At 42.5% G+C, this 20,772-nt stretch overlaps 3 protein-coding genes across 6 annotated transcripts in view; all 3 read left to right on the top strand.

The window, feature by feature from the left end:
* The first annotated feature begins 41 nt into the window (after window positions 1-41).
* LOC135546250 (eukaryotic translation initiation factor 3 subunit K) lies at window positions 42-3,498 on the top strand. Its single transcript, XM_064974522.1, has 8 exons — window positions 42-225; window positions 641-739; window positions 1,853-1,973; window positions 2,201-2,278; window positions 2,572-2,638; window positions 2,734-2,811; window positions 2,956-3,081; window positions 3,351-3,498. The coding sequence occupies exons 1-8, from the start codon at window positions 164-166 to the stop codon at window positions 3,380-3,382; spliced, it is 663 nt and encodes a 220-aa protein (XP_064830594.1). The 5' UTR covers window positions 42-163; the 3' UTR covers window positions 3,383-3,498.
* Window positions 3,499-7,744: 4,246 nt separating this feature from the next.
* zgc:85932 (uncharacterized protein LOC405875 homolog) lies at window positions 7,745-17,696 on the top strand. Of its 3 annotated transcripts, none has more exons than XM_064974517.1 (20): window positions 7,745-8,215; window positions 9,299-9,368; window positions 11,430-11,548; window positions 11,689-11,822; window positions 12,110-12,281; window positions 12,486-12,557; window positions 12,738-12,829; window positions 12,916-12,990; window positions 13,082-13,245; window positions 13,405-13,562; window positions 13,761-13,969; window positions 14,646-14,688; window positions 14,802-14,891; window positions 14,989-15,049; window positions 15,353-15,417; window positions 15,813-15,881; window positions 16,182-16,260; window positions 16,449-16,565; window positions 16,783-16,841; window positions 17,029-17,696. In XM_064974517.1, exons 1-20 carry the CDS (start codon window positions 7,967-7,969, stop codon window positions 17,053-17,055), a joined length of 2,124 nt encoding a protein of 707 aa, XP_064830589.1. In that variant the 5' UTR covers window positions 7,745-7,966; the 3' UTR covers window positions 17,056-17,696. The 3 variants fall into 3 exon arrangements, with proteins under 3 accessions (XP_064830589.1, XP_064830592.1, XP_064830591.1); XM_064974520.1 differs by lacking the exon at window positions 7,745-8,215 and adding an exon at window positions 8,547-8,703; XM_064974519.1 differs by lacking the exon at window positions 7,745-8,215 and adding an exon at window positions 8,547-8,761.
* A 1,484-nt stretch (window positions 17,697-19,180) lies between these two features.
* LOC135546247 (alpha-actinin-4) overlaps window positions 19,181-20,772 on the top strand; it is a 56,637-nt gene continuing 55,045 nt past the window's right edge. For both annotated transcript variants that reach the window (XM_064974516.1, XM_064974515.1), the window contains exon 1: window positions 19,181-19,510. In XM_064974516.1, coding sequence (XP_064830588.1) covers window positions 19,376-19,510 — 135 coding nt within the window. In that variant the 5' untranslated portion in view covers window positions 19,181-19,375. The remainder of the gene's footprint in view (window positions 19,511-20,772) is intronic.

Genomic DNA, 20,772 nt, shown 5'->3' with positions numbered 1-20,772 from the left:
TAGTGGTCCGTCAGTAAACTAACTTCCTGTTTACGTCAAGTCACCACAGCCCTTTCCGTTCCAAGACATTTACGCTCCACTCACTCGTTTTTCCACTTCTCGGTCCACGTGCGGATTTCTTCAAATTTAGCACCAAAAAGACCACAATACGAGTTTGGATCAAATGGCGTCTTCATTCGAGCAGATGAGAGCCAACGTGGGAAAGCTCTTACGAGGAATTGATAGGTATGCAGACTTGTTTGACAAATACTAGCTTAGCTATCCCATTCTGTTTGCTTGCTGCTACTACGTAATGCTAGCTACATTTTATTGTTTGACATTATATAGAAAGTTACAGTTAGCTGTTGGGGGTCATTTATTAGACATATCCAACATCTAACGACGTGTTTGTGTCAGATCTTTGTTTTACCCAATGCTACTTGTAAGCTAACGTTAGCTATTTAGGTACACAAGCTTTTACCGGTAAACTGTAACGTTAAGCTAACGGTATTTACCTAACACAAAATAATTTGACAGTTGGTTGGTTGTAGCTTGATTAACTCTATGCATATTTTTGCTCAACTTGTTGTAGTTTGCTAGCTGTGTCGGCTATCTGTTGAACACACGCCCTTAATGTTACATTGTTTATGATCTCTTACAGATACAACCCAGAGAACCTTGCAACATTGGAACGCTACGTGGAAACACAAGTTAAAGAGAATGCATACGACCTAGAGGCCAATTTGGCTATCCTCAAATTGTGAGTCACCCTACCTCTGACTGTCTAACTACTATCACATTTGTTAGGCTAGCACAAAATGGTAAACATATGTAGTTCGATTTGTCTGCTGGGTGGCAAGCAGCCCTTGATCATGAATCTCAATTGCATTACACAAGTAATTGGATGAAGGCTTTTTCTGTGTGGGCAAGTTTTGTTATCAACCCGGCAATCTGAACATTAACACGGTTAGTGTTTCCACAATGCCAAAAGAGAACCGGCTACATCTGCAAGTCACCCTCAGCGTTCAGATGTTTGTAAAATGGCTTTTACGATATTAAATGACAGCCAAAGTCATTTGCTGGTCATTGTTCCCAAATGGTTTGTGGAAATATATATTTTTTATCAGTGGACTGTGTGGGCTACCGGATGGACACAACTGATCGCACAACTGATCGGGGCTTTCCGATTGCCAGGTTCACCGTACAAAATATTTAAACAGTCAGTGCATTTGGTCATTTTTACATGAACAGTGGTAGACGCTCAGTCTGCCATATGGCTCAGCACATACTACATCATTCACACACACAAACACACAGGGCAGCTCAGAGAAGTCAACTCAGACCGATCCAGCTCCTGAGCTCGATCAGTATCAGATATTGATTTAGAATGGAAAATTTATGTTTTCATGCACCAAATCGTTTCAAACTAATAGTTTTGTACCTGTATCGGAGCCCATGTCTCTAGATGCGTATTGAATCATGCTTGTAAGGGAGGGATGCACATCCCTACTATCTAGCATGCTCCGAACACTTGTATGTAACTAAAGGTCGCCAGAAACGTGTTGTCAATGAAAAATGCTGTCGGCTGCAACTGTGATAAAGATTGTTAAAACTGTGTACAGTAAGTGTATGTTTTGCATTTGTGAAATTATTTTGATGTGATATGAAGGTAAAGAGCTTTATGTTTCTAGAACCGTATCGCAATTGAGAAACGATTCACATTTATATTGAGTATCTGGCTGTTTTGCTGACAGAGCCAGTCTACCTCTGAAAATAACATAAGGTACTTGGACCTTCAGGTGTACATTCTTGGGCTAGCAGAACACCACTCATGGCTATATCAATAACAGAGATGCTGTTCTTGTTCCTATAGGTACCAGTTCAACCCTGCCTACTTCCAGGTCACAGTGACATCGCAAATTCTGCTCAAGGCCCTGACCAACCTACCACACACAGACTTTACTCTGTGCAAGTGCATGATTGACCAGACACACGTATCCTTTCGGGTGCTCTGTATAATCTAGTATAAACCCTGCAACTAGTGCAGTTTGACCATTTCTGTACTCCCTGTCAACAACAACATTGACAATAATTTGTTCAAAAACAGACGTTTAGTCCTGGGCGGTATACCTTATTGAGTGGTATTGGCGTAGATGTTACTGTCTATTATGTGGCCAGTTGTTTTCTGTGTGTGTGGTGCCTTTCCTTGACTACAGTAAAGCAGCAGGAGGAGCGCCCCATAAGGCAGATCCTGTACCTGGGGAACCTCCTGGAGACCTGCCATTTCCAGTCCTTCTGGGTATGTACACAATACATATCTTGGTCTGTCTCTTTATTTCACCTGCTTTTTGCCCTGCTCATTTCACTTAACTTTCCAGTCATTGTCAGAGAATTTTGGGGATCGTATTCTAATATGAAGGAATGGTTCCAAACAGAACATTGAGGTTAAACATGACTGTACATTGTGGCTCTAACTGGAGATTGACGGCTGTACCAATAGACAACCCCTATCATGACTTAATTATGAAGTGTGACATCCAGTACTCCAAATGGTATGATTGTATGGTACTCATTCCTTTGTCTGTCACTCAGTCCAGCCTGGAGGAGAACAGGGAATTCATTGATGGCATCACAGGCTTTGAGGACTCTGTGCGCAAGTGTGAGTAGAACATATGGAAATCAAGTTAGTTGCTGACTGTATAATATTGCAATAAAACTTGATAATAGCCTTTCTAAATGCTGCTCCCTCCACAGTTATCTGCCATGTGGTTGGAATCACATACCAGAACATTGAGCATCGACTTCTAGCTGAGATGCTGGGTGACCCCCTTGGTAAAGGCCATTCATTTATGATGTATATCTTTTGGAGAGCGTTGTCCTATTGATTTCCTTTCTTTCAGTTACTCTACAGTGTTAATTATCTGTAAGTCATATCCCACTTCCCCCTGCTCAGTTGACTTCCTGCTCCCCATTCAGACACACAGGTGAAGGTGTGGATGAGCAAGTACGGGTGGACGGAGAATGAGGAAGGACAGATATTCATCTTTAACCAGGAGGAGAGTGTCAAGCCCAAGAACATTGTGGAGAAGATTGACTTTGAGAGTGAGTGTTTCCTTGTCTTGTGTCCCAGTTTCTGTCTTGCTTGCTGGTATCCAGTGAAGTGGCTTTTGTCTAGTCTGTAGTCACTTTTAGAATGTCAAAGTTCAACTTCTTCCTTACACCCCCTCCTGTCAGTGTAGATTTAAGACTTTTCATGGAAAGACAATTTTGTTTACATTCTTTTCTCTCTTTCCCTTTTTCTCCTGCTCCCCTGTCTTCCTCTCCCTGTTTTCTCTCCTGTCTTTTTCTTTGTTTCTGTCCCTCTTCCACAGGTGTATCCAGCATCATGGCCACATCTCAGTGATACCCAGGCGCATCTGCACACTCAATGCACAATAGAAAAAAAATCAGCCAGACAGCAGTACATATTCCTCAAACCAACCTTATACAATAAATGTTAATTATCCATTCAAAATCAGATCCGAAGTGTGCCGATCTTTTCACTGATTACATTGACCTTGTCTGACAACATTAAATCCATTCCAGGAATTACTACCAAAAATAGGACTGTATTTCCCCCTTTTTTATATATATATATATTTTAATATTAACCTGTGATAAGATGTGGGTGTGCCTAAGGAGAGTGCTATTTTTATCTTTGACTTGGCATGTGACTAAATTAACACTGTTGTCTGTATCACTAGGGCTGGGCGATATACTGGTATTGATGCACTGGCCACTGGGTTTTTACTTTACCTTCTATACCGGTATTTTAATGTTTGGTTTGTTAAATGTGATACGCAGTGTGTAACATCCATTTTTATAGTTGACTTCGCTTACTTGAGTCATCTCTCTCCACTCTCTCTATTCCGCTCTCCACACAGACCTAGCCATGCCCCCCTGACACTCAAGGAGCGCATTTGATGTTCCTCAACCACGAGACACTTGTGTTCAGTCTGCATGATCAACGCAGCACTGTTGATGACAACGATGCAGTTGTCACTTTGCAAACAGCTAGTTTGTATTTTTCTTAGCAAGTTCTTAAATCTTGTTCCCTACTAATGCTAATCACTAGCTAGCTAATAAATGTACTGAGTAAGAGCAAGCGTAGTTAGCTATACAGCCTGATAATACCAGTTATTGTGTAGACCTAAATCAGCATGTTTGTGCATGTTTCTTCTAAATTAGAGGTAAACGCAAAGCAAGAATATGTTAGCTACATAAAGTAGCCGCAAAGCTGTCAAGGCAAAGGGTGGCTATTGAAAGGAACTCCAATATAAAACATATTTTGATTTGTTTAACACTTTTTTTTTGGTTACTACATGATTCCATATGTGATATTTCATAGTTTTGATATCTTCACTATTATTCTACAATGTAGAAAATAGTAAAAATAAAGAAAAACCCTTGAATGAGTGGGTGTTCTAAAACTTTTGACCGGTAGTGTATGTGCAAAAGTACTATCTCACAACTCAATGAAACCTTCACTCTTGTGCAGACATTTAGAAACAAAACATGCCAATTTGAGCAAGAATTAAGACTTATGAGTAGTAAGACATGTCTAAAAGCAACAGATATCATTAATAAGAAGGGGCTATAAAAGAGTCTTATATGGTGAGCTGCCAAGTGGCTAGGACAGGCAAGCCCCATACTATTGTGGAGGACTTAATTATTCCTGCTGCTGTGGATATGGCTGGTGTCGTATAGTGTGTGGCAGGCTTACAATGATGGAAAAAAACAACAGTTGAGAGTGAGCTGACCCTGGTGCTAGAGGGGGTACGGGACTACAAAAAGTTTGGGAACCACTGGTCTAGGGTTTCTGGGATACTGATGTTGATGTGAGCCATGACCAGCCTTTCAAAGCACGTCATGGCTGCAGACGTGAGTGCTACGGGTTGGATGTCATTTAGGCAGGTTACCTTAGTGTTCTTGGACAGGGACTATGGTGGGCTGCTTGAAACATGTTGGTATTACAGACTCAGACAGGGAGAGGTTGAAAATGTCAGTGAAGACACTTGCCAGTTGGTCAGCGCATGCTCAGAGTACACGTCCTGGTAATCCATCTGGTCCTGCTGCCTTGTGAATGTTGACCTGTTTAAGGGTCTTACTCACATCGGCTGCGGAGAGCTTGATCACACATTCGTCCGGAACAGCTGATGCTCTCATGTATGTTTCAGTGTTACTTGCCTCGAAGCGAGCATAGAAGTAATTTAGCACCTCTGGTAGGCTTGTGTCACTGGGCAGGTGTTGGCTGTGCTTCCCTTTGTCGTCTGTAATAGTTTTCAAGCCCTACCACATTCAACGAGCGTTGAAGCCGGTTTAGTACAATTCGATCTTAGTCCTGTATTGAATCTTTGCCTTTGATGGTTTGTCGGAGGGCATAGCGGGATTTCTCCTTGAAAGCGGCAGCTCTACCCTTTAGCTCAGTGCTTTGCCTGTAATCCATGGCTTCAGGTTGGGGTATGTACGTACAGTCACTGTGGGGACGACGTCATCAATGCACTTATTGATGAAGCCAGTGACTGATGTGGTGTACTCCTCAATGCCATCAGAAGAATCCCGGAACATATTCCAGTCTGTGCTAGCAAAACAGTCCTGTAGCTTAGCATCTGCTTCATCTAACCACTTTTTTTTGACTGAGTCAATGGTGCTTCCTGCTTTAATTTTTGCTTGTAAGCAGGAATCAGGAGGATAGATTTATGGTCAGATTTGCCAAATGAAGGGCAAGGGAGAGCTTTGTACACATCTCTATGTGTGGAGTAAAAGTGGTCTAGAGTTTTATTTATTTATTCCCTCTGGTTGCACATTAACATGCTGGTAGAAATTTAATAAAATCGATTTAAGTGTCCCTGGATTGAAGTCCCCGGCCACTAGGAGTGCCGCTTCTGGATGAGCGTTTTCCTGTTTGCGTATGGCCTTATACAGCTGGTTGAGTGTGGTCTCAGTGCCAGCATCGGTCTGTGGTGGTATGTAGACAGCTACAAAAAATACAGAAAACTCTCTAGGTAGATAGTGTGGTCTACAGCTCATCATGAGAGACACTACCTCAGGCAGGCAAAACCTCAAGACTTCTTTAGATATTGTGCACCAGCTGTTGTTTTCAAATCTACATAGACCGCCACCTCTTGTCTTACCAGAGGCCGCTGTTCTATCCTGCCGATACAGTGTAAAACCTGGCAGCTGTATGTTGTTCATGTCGTCATTCAGCCACGACTTGGTGAAACATACCGTTTTTAATGTCCTGTTGGTAGTTTAATCTTGCTCGTAGGTCATCAATTTGAATTTTCCAATGATTGCATGTTTGCCAATAGAACGGATGGCATTGGGGGTTTACTCACTTGCCTATGAATTCTCAGAAGGCAGCCTGACCTCCGACCCCTTTTTCTCCGTCTTCTCTTCACGCAAAGGACAAGGATTTGGGCCTGTTCCTGGGAAAGCAGTATATCCTTTACGTCGGATTCATTGGACTCGTTAAAGGAGAAAGCTTCTACCAGTTTGTGGTGGTTAATCGCTGTTCTGATCTCCATAAGTTATTTTCGGTCATAAGAGAAGGTAGCAGCAACATTATGTACAAAATAAGTTACAAACAACGCTAAAAAACGAACAAAGTAACACAGTTGGTTTGGAGCACGTAAATCGTCAGCCATCCCCTCCGGTGCCATTGTGACCTGTGGAATGTTTGCCCTCTCAATGGCTGTGCGAAGTTGCTGTATATTGGCGGGAACTGGAACACGCGGTCGGTCTGGTGAGTATGCAGGCCATGGAAGAAGTGGACATTTTTAGCTTCCAAGAATTGTGTACAGATCCTTGCGACATGAAGCAGTGCATTATCATGCTGAAACAAGGTGATGGCGGCAGACGAATGGCACGACAATGGGCCTCGGGATCTCATCACGGTATCTCTGCATTCAAATTGCCATCAATAAAATTAAATTGTGTTTATTGTCCGGAGCTTATGTCTGCCCATATCATAACCCCACCTCCACCATAGGGCACTCTGTTCACAACGTTGACATGAGCAAACTGCTCGCCCACACGATGCCATACAAGCTTTCTGCCATCTACCCAGTACAGATGAAACTGCGATTCATCTTTGAAGAGCACACTTCTGTAGCATGTAAATGGAAATACAGTGAGCTTTTTCCCACTGATGTCGGTTTGATGCTGAACTGCAGTCAGGTCAAGACCAGGGTGAGGGCAACGAGCACACAGATGAGATTCAATGAGACGGTTTCTGACAGCTTATGCAGAAATTATTACAACACCTCTGGTGGACTTTGTGCAGTCAGCATGGCAATTGCACACTCCCTCAACTTGAGACATCTGTGGCATTGTGTTGTGATAAAACTGCACATTTTAGAGTAGCCATGTATGCCCCCCAGCACAAGGTGCACCTGTGTAATGATCATGCTGTTTAATCAGCTTTTTGATATACCACACCTGTCAAATTGATGGATTATCTTGGCAAATTATAAATTATCACTAACAGGGATGTAAATGAATGTGTGCACAACATTTGAGAGAAATAAGCTTTTTGTGCATATGGAACATTTCTGGTAACTTTTATTTCAGCTCATGAAACATGGGACCAACACTTTACATGTTGCGTTGATATTTCTGTTCAATTTATATGACTATGGGGCATCACGCAACGATTTATGAATCATGAGAGTGCGCATGCAAGCGACACTTTCGAAGGCTGCACAGGTGAGTTACAGTGCAGTAATGAGGGTGTGGCCAATGGCCATTTTGACAAGGTAAATCGGTTCATGACTACAAAGTCAGAAGACTCTAGAAAAGTTGTTACGGTAACTCCTGGATAATAATTTAAAAGTGGTTAGAGCAAGTGTTTTAAAAGTTGTAGGGTTTCTCTGCATGCATACTATTTGAACTGCACAACAAACAGCATATCGATTTTGTAAGGACATTCAGAAAGAATTGCGACGGTATGAGTGACAGTAATGAAAAGAAGACTCCGGTCGCAGAAATAGGTACAGCAGAGGCAACGACGGAAGATCTCGGAAGCTCGTTTAACTCCAACCGGTGGCTCTCGTCATTTACCGCTGACAAACCTACTCCAGTTCTTCAAAAACATGGTAACGGCGGTAATTCAATGGATGATGGGTTGTTCGTGGACTACGACTTTCCAATGGGAGATATGATTCTTCAACCCGCCATGGAATGGAGACGCCCAAAGGTAGCGCAGTATGACATTGTTATAACATAAACAAATACAAAATAATTAATGAAAATACTTAATTTAATTTAACCTTTCTCTCTTACAAAATAAGTGTGTATTAATAAAACCATCCGACATACCATGTTATGGATAATTGCAATACACTGAGTGTGGTATGTTTGCATTGACAACAGGGGTGGACGGATGTCTGTTCTCTACAGTTATTTTCAATGCATGACAAATGCACGTTTTTAGGGGTGTGTCATATACTTCTCTTTCAGGTCGCATAGACGTGCTAAGAATCACGCATGTACTGACAACCACCATTTAAAAAAACACCCACAGATGCAGATTAGATTTGTGTGGGTAATGTTTGGTATCAGGTTTAGCTTTTGTCACTCAAATGTCAATGAAGTGGTGAGATAGTCAGACATTGGGGCAGTGATCTTCCAGCCTGGCCCTGATCCACAGGGTTGGGTATCAAGCTCCAGATTACTGAATCATAGGTGGGTGCTATTAATTATCAGATGGATCAGAAAACCAGCAGGCTCCAGACCTCGTAGGGTAAGAAAGAGTTGAATAGCCCTACTATTGGATCATGCTTTATGTGTACAGACCCTGGATTGAAGACGACTGCATTAGGGCAGGACTAGATCATAGTGATTTTAGCCTCAAGGCATAGCCAATTGTCAAGCGGTCATGAGAGCCAAGTCTGGTCGGCTGGTTTTTGTCATAAAGACACAAAGGTCTCCTTACCTACGTTGTACATGTTGTGTTTGCTTTGTTACTCTCCATTGAAGATGGCGTCTTAGGTCAACAATGCCTGTCATCGTGTATCTTTGCATTTTTATTTCATTTTATTTATCTATGGGGAGGCCTAGTAGTGTTCAGTCAATCATAAATAAAAACAAACTGTAAAAAGCAACAGTTGTGAGTGAGGACAGGTGGGTTAAAGTCTCTACACTACTTTAGATCATGTAAACAGAGCGTGTCCCTGTTATGTTGTTATCCACTTCATCTTACCCAGTAAAGGGGACACTCAGCTAAAGGTTTGTTATTAAGAGGCATGTTGTGTCTTGCTTTCTCTTCCCTCTCTCCCAGGATATCTGCCCTTCAGCACAGTTTATAGTGGATGGAGCAACACGTATGGACGTGTGTCAGGGAGTTCTGAGTAAGTAGAACAAATGCCGTATGTATGTTGCCCGAAGCAGTGGCTTTCCACCACCTGCCTCCTTGCATATCAGGGTGTTGTTCAATCTGCGTCGCAGAAGTTCAGCGTTGCAGCGTGATTGCCTTTAAATGTCAATGTTCCCGCTTTTTAGTGGAGGTTGCGTTCATTGTACACACGGCATATGTCTACTCAATCAGAAATTACCTTCAAATGTCTATTGTGGAATCTGCAATGCTTTACAGATTGAATAGAGCCCTTAGTCTTGTTTCCAACCATTGCAGTACCACAATAAGCTGGGGTACGGTTGATCTGTCTGTTTTCTTATTACCCAAAGTTTTCTCCCATTGATGGCAATGTCGTGTCTTTGGCATCATTAAAGTGAAGACTGTTATTTTATCAAATCAATTCTCAGTAATTATTATTACATGATTAAACAAATTATGTAAATGTAATTAACTAGGAAGTCGGGGCACCAAGGAAAATCTTCAGATTGCAAAGTTATAATTTTCCATATATAACTCTTCAGATATTTTAATATCTGATCAATTAGTCTTCTAATTAATTAATTATTCTTTACCTCACGTTAGTCTCATTCCAAACGTTGTAAATTGTTGGTTATCTGCACGAACCCAGCCTTTACTATGAATCATCCATACATCAATTGTCTTAATCATTTATTTACTAACTAAATAATCACAGAAATGGATAAACAAACAACAAAGTAGATATGGTTACAAGGAAATGATAGGGGAGGTTGCCTAGTGGGCTAAACCAATATGACGGCTTGGAGGACAAAGGGAAGTGGGTGTGGACTGAGAAGGGCGGGAAAGACAAAAATGAGTCACTACACAGTTGATAATTATATTAATTGAAATGCTAATCCTTTGCACAAACGCTCACTCATTCGGGAATAATTGCAATCACTATATAGTTACGCTCAGTGTGTCGTCATGATCTCTGTTGGAATCGTCCGTCTTTCTGTTGGAAATTTCATCCAAGCGTCTCTTCTGTTCTTGAGTAGTATGGATACTTCAGAGTACCATTCAAAAATGTTCTTATAGAATAGATGTTTCGGCAGTTGTCGATCTTCGCATGTCAGGTTGACATAATTTCTAGCTGCAGACTAGTAATTAGTATCGAAGATTTGCTCTTACTCTGTCGGGATCGATAGTCTGAGTTGAACCATTTCCACCCGTGTGGCCAATGCTCCACGTGGTATGGTTAGGAATTCAACAACCATTACAACCGTAGCTTATACTGAGGTTTTTTCTACTCAACCTTAGACCTCTCAGCTGACCGAGGTACGCATGGTCTGAAGAGGATTTCTTCAGGTGGGTTTTTTATTCGTAACAGTAGAAAAGGGCTGTCCCATGAGCCAGATCATGCCTGTGCTCATGGGGGCGGGCCAATGACTGAGTTAAACTTTAAAGGGAATACAATTCTCTCACATTAATGGTTTAACGTAGCATTATATCATTTCATAAATAGTTTCATCTTTACTCATTCATTTTATACAATAATTAGACGCAAACCTCATAACGGAGGCACCTGTATAAACAGAGTTATGGTAATGTGGCTATATTGTCTTTTCATGAGGTCACAAACATGAAACAAAATGGACCGGGTCGTAGCTGGCTTCTCCACCGACCTTTTACACATTCTCCAAAACATGGATATTGTTTAGTTCTCAAGTTCTGTGATGTAGAAGAAGTTCCTTTGTTCTACTGTGAAACTCTCTATCTCTCTCTACACTGCATGGCCAGGAGGAGAGAGTCTCCTCAAGGAATTGACAACCTGAGATAACAGAACCTGGGTGTAAGAAAGGAGAGCGAGGGGGATGCCACGCTCTATACCCAGAAAGGGCCACGTCATGACAGCAAAGTTCTACCCTAGAGCACAGAATAGCTTTGACATCATTAATGAATTGTATGTCTACTGTACAGGAAACGACAGGTGGTCATCATCAAATGACTAAACATGCTCTCCCTTGACTTACCCAGTGACATAAATACGATATAATATACCTTTACCTGTCCCTCTGCCCTGCTCTCTGTTGATTAGATGACTGCTGGTTCCTGTCTGCGGTGGCATCCCTCTCCCTGTATCGCCCGCTGTTGGAGCGGGTGGTGCCCAATGGGCAGAGCTTCCAGGAGGGATACAACGGGAGCTTTTACTTCCAGGTCAGCCTCAGGACATTAAACACACCTAATTAGGCTGTACAGTATTTGTCAAGGTTTGTTGAATTTGCACTCCTGTTTATAGGACATATGGGTGAATGACTTTTAGTTTGTTGAGTTTGTTGATGCCTGTCTGTCTATAGTTCTGGCAGTATGGCGAGTGGGAGAAGGTGAAGGTTGATGACCTGCTGCCTACGCAAAAGGGCAAGCTGATCTACCTGTGCTCCTCAGAGAAAAGAGAGTTCTGGAGTGCTCTGTTGGAGAAGGCCTACGCCAAGTCAGTGTTTGTCTCTGCGATCTTTGGTGTTCTATGCATGCTGTTTTTTTCTGCTATCCTGTCACACACACATTGTCTTTGTGGATGCAATGATATATTTTAACTCCGAGTTGGTCTAGAACTGCATGTCTACGTCATTCTATCTTGTCAGTGTAATTACCTCCTGCGTGTGGCTTTAGTTGCGTAAGGCCAAAGTGGACAACACCAGGATGTACCAGTGTGTCCACTGCACTATAATGCTGCTCTGGCCTCCAATCTTACCTGTTGTGATTGACCCTCTCTGTCAGGCTGAAGGGAGGCTATCGGGCCCTGAACATGGGCTTCCCCCACGAGGCCATGGTGGACATGACAGGGGGCATAACGGAGGTGCTGACTGTGGCTTCTCTGCCCAAGGACCTGGCAGCCTTCCTCAAGCCCATTCTGGCCAAGGGAGCACTCATCAACTGTGCCAACTGCCAGGTGTGTGTGTAACGTTACAGGGGAAGTAGTGATGAAACGTAGGTGGAGAGCCTCCATCTTTCTGATGGAATAACCTTTCTATGTGTATTAGGATTCAAATCCACTCCTAGAATTGTATCAGTGAGCAGAACACGGTAATATAACCTTCTGTTCTACTTTGCTTAGACATTAACATATGTTGTGCGTGGGTTCATTTTCCCACAGGGCCCCCTTGAGCAGAGGAATGAGTTTGGAATCCTGTTCAGACATGCCTACTCTGTAACCGGGCTTGAAAATGTAAGACTACCCGCCTCTGTTGTCAAATTCACTCTCTGATTGATGACTGCACACCAAGGCCAAAAGTGTCCAAATGCCACCAGCCAAAACCACACATTCAGTGGAGTTGGGTTTCCTGTGTTTGATAGTCAAATAGGCTTTCAGTTTGGGTGACTCTGTCTCTCTCACTCCTCCACTCAGGTGAAGACGAAGTATGAGACTGTGGAGCTGGTCCGTGTTCACAACCCCTGGGGAAAGATGGAGTGGGAGGGACCCTGGAGTGACATGAATGGGTTAGCTAGCTATTAACCCATTAATCATACCATTTATGTGTGTGTGTGGGTGGCAGGTTCCTCACAGTGTGTTTGTCTGTCCACAGGCCTGAGTGGAGTCATGTCCGTGAGGAGGAGCAGAAGCGTCTGGACAGGGTTCAGAAGGAGGACGGGGAGTTCTGGTAAGTGGACCTCTCTTCATAGACTCTCTCTTTGTGTCTATACTTCACCTGTTCTCATATATTAATAACATCTCTCTCTCTCCTCGCTCAGGATGGCAGTGTCGGACTTCCGTCAGAACTTTGAGTCGATGGAGGTGTGTCACCTGAGTGAGGAGACCCTGAGCGAGCCGGGCGCCACACAGAGGCCATGGAACTGCACGATGCATCATGGGAGCTGGGTACCACACATCTCCGCCGGGGGCTCTCCCAAAGGGGGTGGGAAAAGTCACAATGCTACTGACACACACACCACAACTATGAAATAAAAATTAATTCAGTCATACATAATCAGAGAAGGAATAGATTGATATCCATGTGTGTGCCTTATTGAAACATACATATTTAGTATTGTACATAATCTGTGTATCTGTCCAGGCTGGTTCTGGCAGAACCCTCAGTTCCACTTGACCCTGCTGGAGGAGGACGATGACCCCAGTGACCCTGAGCTGACCTGTTCCTTCCTAGTGGCCCTCATGCAGAAGCACCAGAGACTCAGAGGAGTCCACCTGGGCATCGGCCTGGATATCTACAAGGTACACCAGCACATGACTGTATGCAGACATACACACGCAACGGGAAATACAGCCAGAGGAGATTTAAATGAGCCACACTAAATATGAGAGAGAAAAGAAGGGAGGAAGAAGTCAGGGAATATTTGAGTGTGGCATAATTTTTCTCAGTGTGGAAATGTGCGTGTATGTACCCTACCGTATACACCCCTCTCTTCCCAGGCTGCCTCAGATTGCTCTTACCTGTCCTCTTTGGACCTGAGCTTGCGCCGCCCACTCATCAGCACCCAGGGTTACGCCCAGCGAACGGAGGTGGTGATTCGTGGTCGCCTGGCGCCCGGCCATTATGTCATCATCCCCTCCACCGCGGATACCAATCAGCAGGGAGCGTTCATCCTGCGGGTGTTGACAGAAAAGGGCAACAATGCGACGTGAGTAGACCAGTCCATGACTGGATGTTGGAGGCAGAGATACCTATGATAATTGTTAGTTTCACGGCTCTTAGTCAAGGAAAGGCTCTCTAAATTCCACTGAGTTTACAACATTTTAAGAACACCTGCTCTTTCCATGACAGACTGACCAGGTGAATCCAGGTGAAAGCTATGATCCCTTATTGATGTCACCTGTTAAATCCACAGTCGGTGTGGAGGAACTGTTTCCTTGAGACAATTTAGTCGTGGATTGTGTATGTGTGTCATTCAGAGGGTGAATGAGTAAGAGTAAAGATTTTAAATGCCTTTCAACGGGGTATGGTGGTAGGTGCCAGGCGCTCCGGTTTGAGTGTGTCAAGAACTGCGTCACTGCTGGGTTTTTCACGCTCAACAGTTTTCCCATGTGTCTCAAGACTGGTCCACCACCCAAAGGACATCCAGCAAACTTGACCTTGGGAAGCATTGAAGTCAACTTGGGCCTGCATCCCTGTGGAACACTTTGGACACCTTGTAGAGTCCATGCCCCGACAAATTGAGGCTGTTCTGAGGACCAAAGGAGATGTGACTCAATATTAGGAAAGTGCTTTATACACTCGGTGTGTATGTTTATTCACCAATTAAAAGGTCTGTTTTTCAAGTTAAATCGTATGATTCTGTATTTTCTTTGTGTTTGCAGGCCAGCTGAGAAGCCCGGCACTGAAGTAAACTCCCCCACACAGGTAGAGGTCATTGCATTGATGTCCAAAGTATCCACAATCCAACACCCCCTGTTTCCATTAGTATGAGTTTTCATGATATGACTAAATGGATCATCCTGTGTGTTCCACTGTAGATCTCCCTCTTGCAGCTCTCCTTTCCACACCTGTCGGCTCTGCCCTCTCCTGAGGCCACACGACAGCTCTTTAAAAAGCACCGCAACAAGGTGAGAACACATGTAGTTGGTTCCATGTAAACTGTTCCATTCTAGCCTAAGATGTGCAATATTTACTTTCAAAACTTTTTTTCTAACCTCCCAACAGAAAGGAGAGTGTCGACCTTTGGAGCTTCTCAACCTGCTTACCGAGGCCATAAAAGGCGGAGGTAAGGGTTTGGCTCCAAAAATGGACCGCTATCGTCCCTCAAAAATGGGAGCTAAGACACACCTCCGATTACCATGTACACACTTCCCCTTTACAGCAGCTTGTTATAATGGCATCTGGTACCTGGAAAATTCTGGAAAACTGTAGGAATCTCTCTACTGATTTTAGCAGTCTTCCATAAGCCATAACTACAGCGGGAACATTCAGGAAGTAGTGATGTCACTGCAGGAGGAAGTCTTAACTGTTCCAAACTGACGGTTTGTCTGTGTGGCTTCCTGCTCTTTTCCTGGGCTGTGGCCTGCAGTGCTGGTGGGGAGCGAGAAGAAGCTGGTCCTGGAGCACTGCAAGAGCTTTGTGGTCCTCACGGATGTATCCTTTCTCTTGGAGAAAAAAATACATGTATGGCTGAATCAGTCTGCATCAAGTCTCAACATGGCTGTATGGTCAGTAGTTTATATAGATCAATAAACATGTTAATATAGGTTAAAAATATACTGGATTCCTGTGTAGCGGTCTAAGCTCACATATACCCCCTGGTCATAGGGGTTTGAGCCTCGGCCAGGCCGACTGTTTTGAAGATCATAGCACTTTTTTGGGGGAGCTATGTAATGTGGAATGTTACACACTTGCCATATATGTACATAGACATACAAAGGTAGGGTAACTTGTCCACCATGACCTCACTTGGTCTGCTGATCTACCAAGACCTTAATTGTGCCATGCATTTTTGATGGTCCGTTTCCTTGACTGCAGTGTCAACCCAGAGTCGAGGGTTAGCTCAGCTGGACTGGCAGGGGTTCCAGGCACTGTGGGACAAGATCAGGAAATGGACAGTAAGGTCTAAACCATACAGAGCCATCTGTCAGTGGAAGGTTTACAGTTTCAATCATTCTGTTCTTTCAATATGATAAGATTGGGCGGTAGTTTGATTGGCTAAAGCATGCTTTGTCTTTGAAGTCTTATTATGATTGGCTAAAGGAAATATAATAGTGATCCGTGACTTCTCTGATTCAATCATGTGACTGAGCTGATTCAATAATCATAAGACCCCTTCGACGCATGCGAAGTGATTTGAGTTATATTTGTCTGAAAATATTATTCAGTCATGCTGGTCTTGATCTTCCACTTAACAGGATATATTCTTGACGTTTGATAAGAACAAATCCCAGTTGCTGGAGTACCCTGAAGTCTCACCTGCCTTGAAAGCTGCAGGTAGAACACACTTATGATATAATGACAAGCTTCCATTGGTGCCTTTTAGGGGGCGCCAAAATGCCACTCTTAATGTCCAGTCCCTATTGGTCCACATGAACTTTATAACAGAATGTACGATGCTGAAACAGCATGTTATGTGGTTGAACATGAGTTGATATGTATTCGTCTGGTCTGGTCTGGTCTAGGCATGGGGGTGGATGACTTCGTCCTGGAGCTGATCGGCCTGCGCTACACGGAGCCAGACATGACAATCAGTTACCCCGGTTTCCTTTACCTGCTGATGAAACTGGACAGCATGATTCGTAAGGGAGGGCATGGGTGTGGTCCAACAAGGACTGAAAATAGGAATTTAGGAAAACTGATTGATGTGGGATTTTAAATGATTGTGTTACTGACAAGAAAGATTGAAATGTGTTACTTTTGGGGTGCACTTAGAATAAACTAATAATCATACAAGAGAAATGTGTATTTGTATGTAAGGGTATTTGGTCTAATTCATCATGTTTGCTCCATTCACAGATAAATTTCAAGCCTATGACATTGTGGGAATGGGGACCATATCAGTTAGCTACAGACAGGTAAGAGCATACAGGACAGATGATCCAAACCGACTCTTTTTCTCACAGCCTAGTAAACATGCTGAATACGGCAGACTTAACATGAATGAAAAGGCTGCTTTTGCATGTGATTACATATGTATAATGGCTTGGATAGCCATTTTAATTAAATATTGATTTATTGTCTCACCCTTTTTCTGATTTGTAGTGGCTCCACATGACGATGTACAACTGACCCGCACTCACTGGTTTTCATCCCCTCCGCCGGCTCAACTGGTTTTGGTGCAGCATTGCTTTAAAAGAAAAGTTACTGATCTATTTTGCAATAAAGATGTTCAATTATTTTTGTCGACCATCAGATTTTAGCAACTAAGTGCATGCTGTAATTTTGTTTCACTTTCTGTTGACTTCTTTTCAGCAGGGAATGTTTTGAAAAATGTATGTTCTGCTGAGAGACTTTAGTGTGTGTAAATATCCACTTCAAATGTGGGATGGTCTTGTTTTCTGAGTAGTGGAAAAAAAGCACATACCAGAACCAGGGGTACTGTGGCAAACGTTCAAGCAATTTCCTGTTGTGCCATTATTCCACGAGTGTTAAATAAGTCCGACTGATTTCAGAAGCTTAAACTGTAGCTTGAAGTACAGCTGCAAATTTTGTACGCAACACACACACCCCAGACTTATTAAACAATCTAAAATAACTGGAATTAGGATCAGTAAACATTGATATCAAAGGAGAACAGGTGTAGTTGCACACCTTTGAATGAAATGTCCTTTTCCCCATGTACTAGCTTCACCTGCAACAGGCTTTTTGAAAAAGGAGATGCCAAATCTAGGTCTGTCATTACAATTAAATATAATTCATTAGAAAATGGATATGACGGTTTGATGTGTAATCATTTAACCTTGACATTGTACACACCACAATGATTCCTTATAGTAATGGGAATGGAGTCCAATGCCCATGGGATTTCTGTATATCAGAAAACGATTAGGAATGTGGCACAATGTGGCAGTCATGAAAACATTAGAGGGCTAGGGGGGCCTGCGATGATTCATATATCAAGCCTCGCTGATGATAATTGGCATGGACACTCAGTTGGAGCGAGACCTACTTCATGTAGTGTCTGGTCATGTCAGCCAGATCCAGCATATCAAATTTGAATGGTAAATATAAGCCACTTTACACATGACAAGCTGTCAAACAAAATGATAGGCCCAAGGGAATTTCATACGGTTTTGGTTTCGATGCACCTGCATGTAGGACTATTGATTTGGGCACCAGTGAGGTGGCATAGGCTCTCCATGAAGGTACAACAAAAATCTGAGGTGGGTAACAACACCAATGGGCTCACTGGCTAAATGATTCATGGTGTAGCATGTCCTCATTAGTATTACATCAAATGGGTGGTCTTGTTATAGGCTCCGTCTGATTCGTGTCTTGCAAGAAGAAGCATTGTAGAATGTTGTAGATAGAAATGCCACAAATAAAGCTCATGCGATTCCATATTTTACATGTAAGAGAGGCATGTTTGTTCAACATAGTGTATTTCTATCTGAACGTTCCAAAAGGTTGCATCCTGAAAGCGTCCCTGTGCAGAGTCATATATTTAGACGGATATATACCCCTGTGTAGTTTGTGTTTAAAGTAACTGTCCAGATTTCTATGAGTGAAATAGTTTCCTTTCAATAGTTTTTGTTATTAAGCATGTTAAAAAGCAGCTTTTCTGTGTTGGAATGGAGTGGGCGTACCCCAACAGAATGAGATACAACTGGAGATACAAGTTTGAGGTGGGGTTTTTGAAGTGTTTTTCTCCAATTTATGCTTTGGCCACATATTAGTTTTAGATGAGTCAACAACATTATTTGGATATGAGTTAACATAATATTAACTTTTGAAAGGGACATTTTCACTGGACAGTTACTTTAATATTCTATGGATATTATAGAAGTAGTAGTTATCAGAACTATTCTAGTATTCTCAAAATGTTACAGTTCGTAAATCTGTCTATACTGGCTACAAATCCATTTGTGCATTTTTTAAAATGTATTTCAACATTGTATCGTTTCAAAGGGCCAGGATAAATTGCATCTAAATGTTGATACAATGTTTCAATTATATATTTAGCAACATGCAAAGACTTCAATCTGCAATGACTTAGGTTACTTTACAAAGGCATTAGGCTACATATCAGGCATAATACTTTTTAGAACATTACTTTTAGTAGGCTATAGTCGACTACTAAATTATGTGCTCTCAGTCTTTTGGGGGGAAGGATTTCAACAGCTCATGAATATTAAGCAGATGACTGAATATTCATGAGATATTTGGGCCTGGCAACCTACTCTAGTTTTGTAGGAGCGGCTATTTGCTTTCGACCACACCATTCTCTCCTCGGGTGGAGATTAAGCATTCTTTTAGCCAGTATTGGCAGTGTATAGACCGGATATTCCTGACGGAACGTTGAAAGCAAAGCGTTTCCGCAACTGGGTCACATTCCCTATTTCTCGTTCGAGAGTCTTAGATATACCGGTAGGTTATTAGCTATCTGACAATGGTAGATTATCACGCTTCTAATAATCAAGCATCGTCTGGAGGACCAGCCGTTTACATGGACCCAAGAGAACAAGAAAATGATTGGGACCGGGACCTGCTGCTGGACCCGGCCTGGGAGAAACAGCAAAGAAAGGTAAAATGGAAGGGAGAGGTCGGGGACTGAATTTGGGCCCTGATTGCCGAGCCGCTGCATCTATAAAACAACACGATTTTATACCCACTCAATGTAACGAACTTTCCTGTGTCCATATGGTATATGTCAAACAAGAAATGGGCTAATAAACTCTTTCCACATGCGTCATTACGACAGCAACCTGTATTTTCTCAATCGACCGAGGACTGCGCTAGTTTTTTTTATTGGAATGAAACATTGTACTCCATCTAGTTCTGCCGCTTATGTTAGCCGGGTTTATTTTCCAGTCGATATTTCTGCCATTTTTTCAAGATGGCCATAGGCATAATTTCGATGTGAGTCAAAAAATAGTATAGCAACTTGTGTCCTGAAAGTGTTAAAATATGTTCTGGGTCGAAGCAGATAAAACACTGCTGTGCCCTCTTGGTTTTTTTGGAATCTACTTTCCGTGGCAGTTGAAATAAAATATTTCCAGCTGAAAATATTTTAAAGGTTTTTAGACTCGTTTTAATCCTTCTAATGCTCGGGCGCTTGTAACTATGATCAAACCTTGGAAATGTGGAGTGAGGATCATTTGAGGCAATGTTGCTTAACCGTATGGAATGATTGAGGGTCTGTCGTGCTACACCTCGTTGTGAAAATGATTTGCCTTTTTAGTGGAGTGACGTCACCCGGAGTATTATATTACAGCCCATCATTACTCAGCGTTTTAACTCTCAGCATTATTCATTCAACTAATTGATTTAGCCTAACCATGCGTTCAGCTTTACCCTCTCTGGATTTCGATCCTCTAAATAGGTTTGCCTATAAAGGAAGGGAGACCAACGTTTCATCACAGGAAGAAAAATAATCAATGATGAACAAATGACTCAGATGGCCTACAAAACACAGGCAATAGGGGCTTCTTTCCTAAAAAATAACATTGGTTACTTACTAAAGGATGTATAGCTTTTATAGATTATTGGGGAGGCGTGACATTCATAGCCAGGACATTTATTACAGAAAAGTCGGAGGGGGAACCATGGGCAAATTCCTGTGGCGTTTTCACCGCTGCCAGTTATTGCATGAAGTGAATACATGCCTCCCACCAGTGATTCTGTACTGATTGTAGCCTATGTATTTAGGCCTACTGTATGTATGTGGAAATCAGACCCCAAGTGGACATGCCACTGTTATTCTACCTAAAGGGTTTTTTCCAACACCAAAATTTCATCCTGCGCAGTCTAGTCCAGTTTAATACACTGGTTAAAATGTAATACACT

The sequence above is a fragment of the Oncorhynchus masou genome, chromosome 9, assembly GCF_036934945.1.
Source record: "Oncorhynchus masou masou isolate Uvic2021 chromosome 9, UVic_Omas_1.1, whole genome shotgun sequence".
Classification (NCBI taxonomy): Eukaryota; Metazoa; Chordata; class Actinopteri; order Salmoniformes; family Salmonidae; genus Oncorhynchus; species Oncorhynchus masou.
The sequence above is the reverse complement of the archived record's forward strand: the minus strand, read 5'-3'. Positions and strand labels throughout refer to the sequence as shown.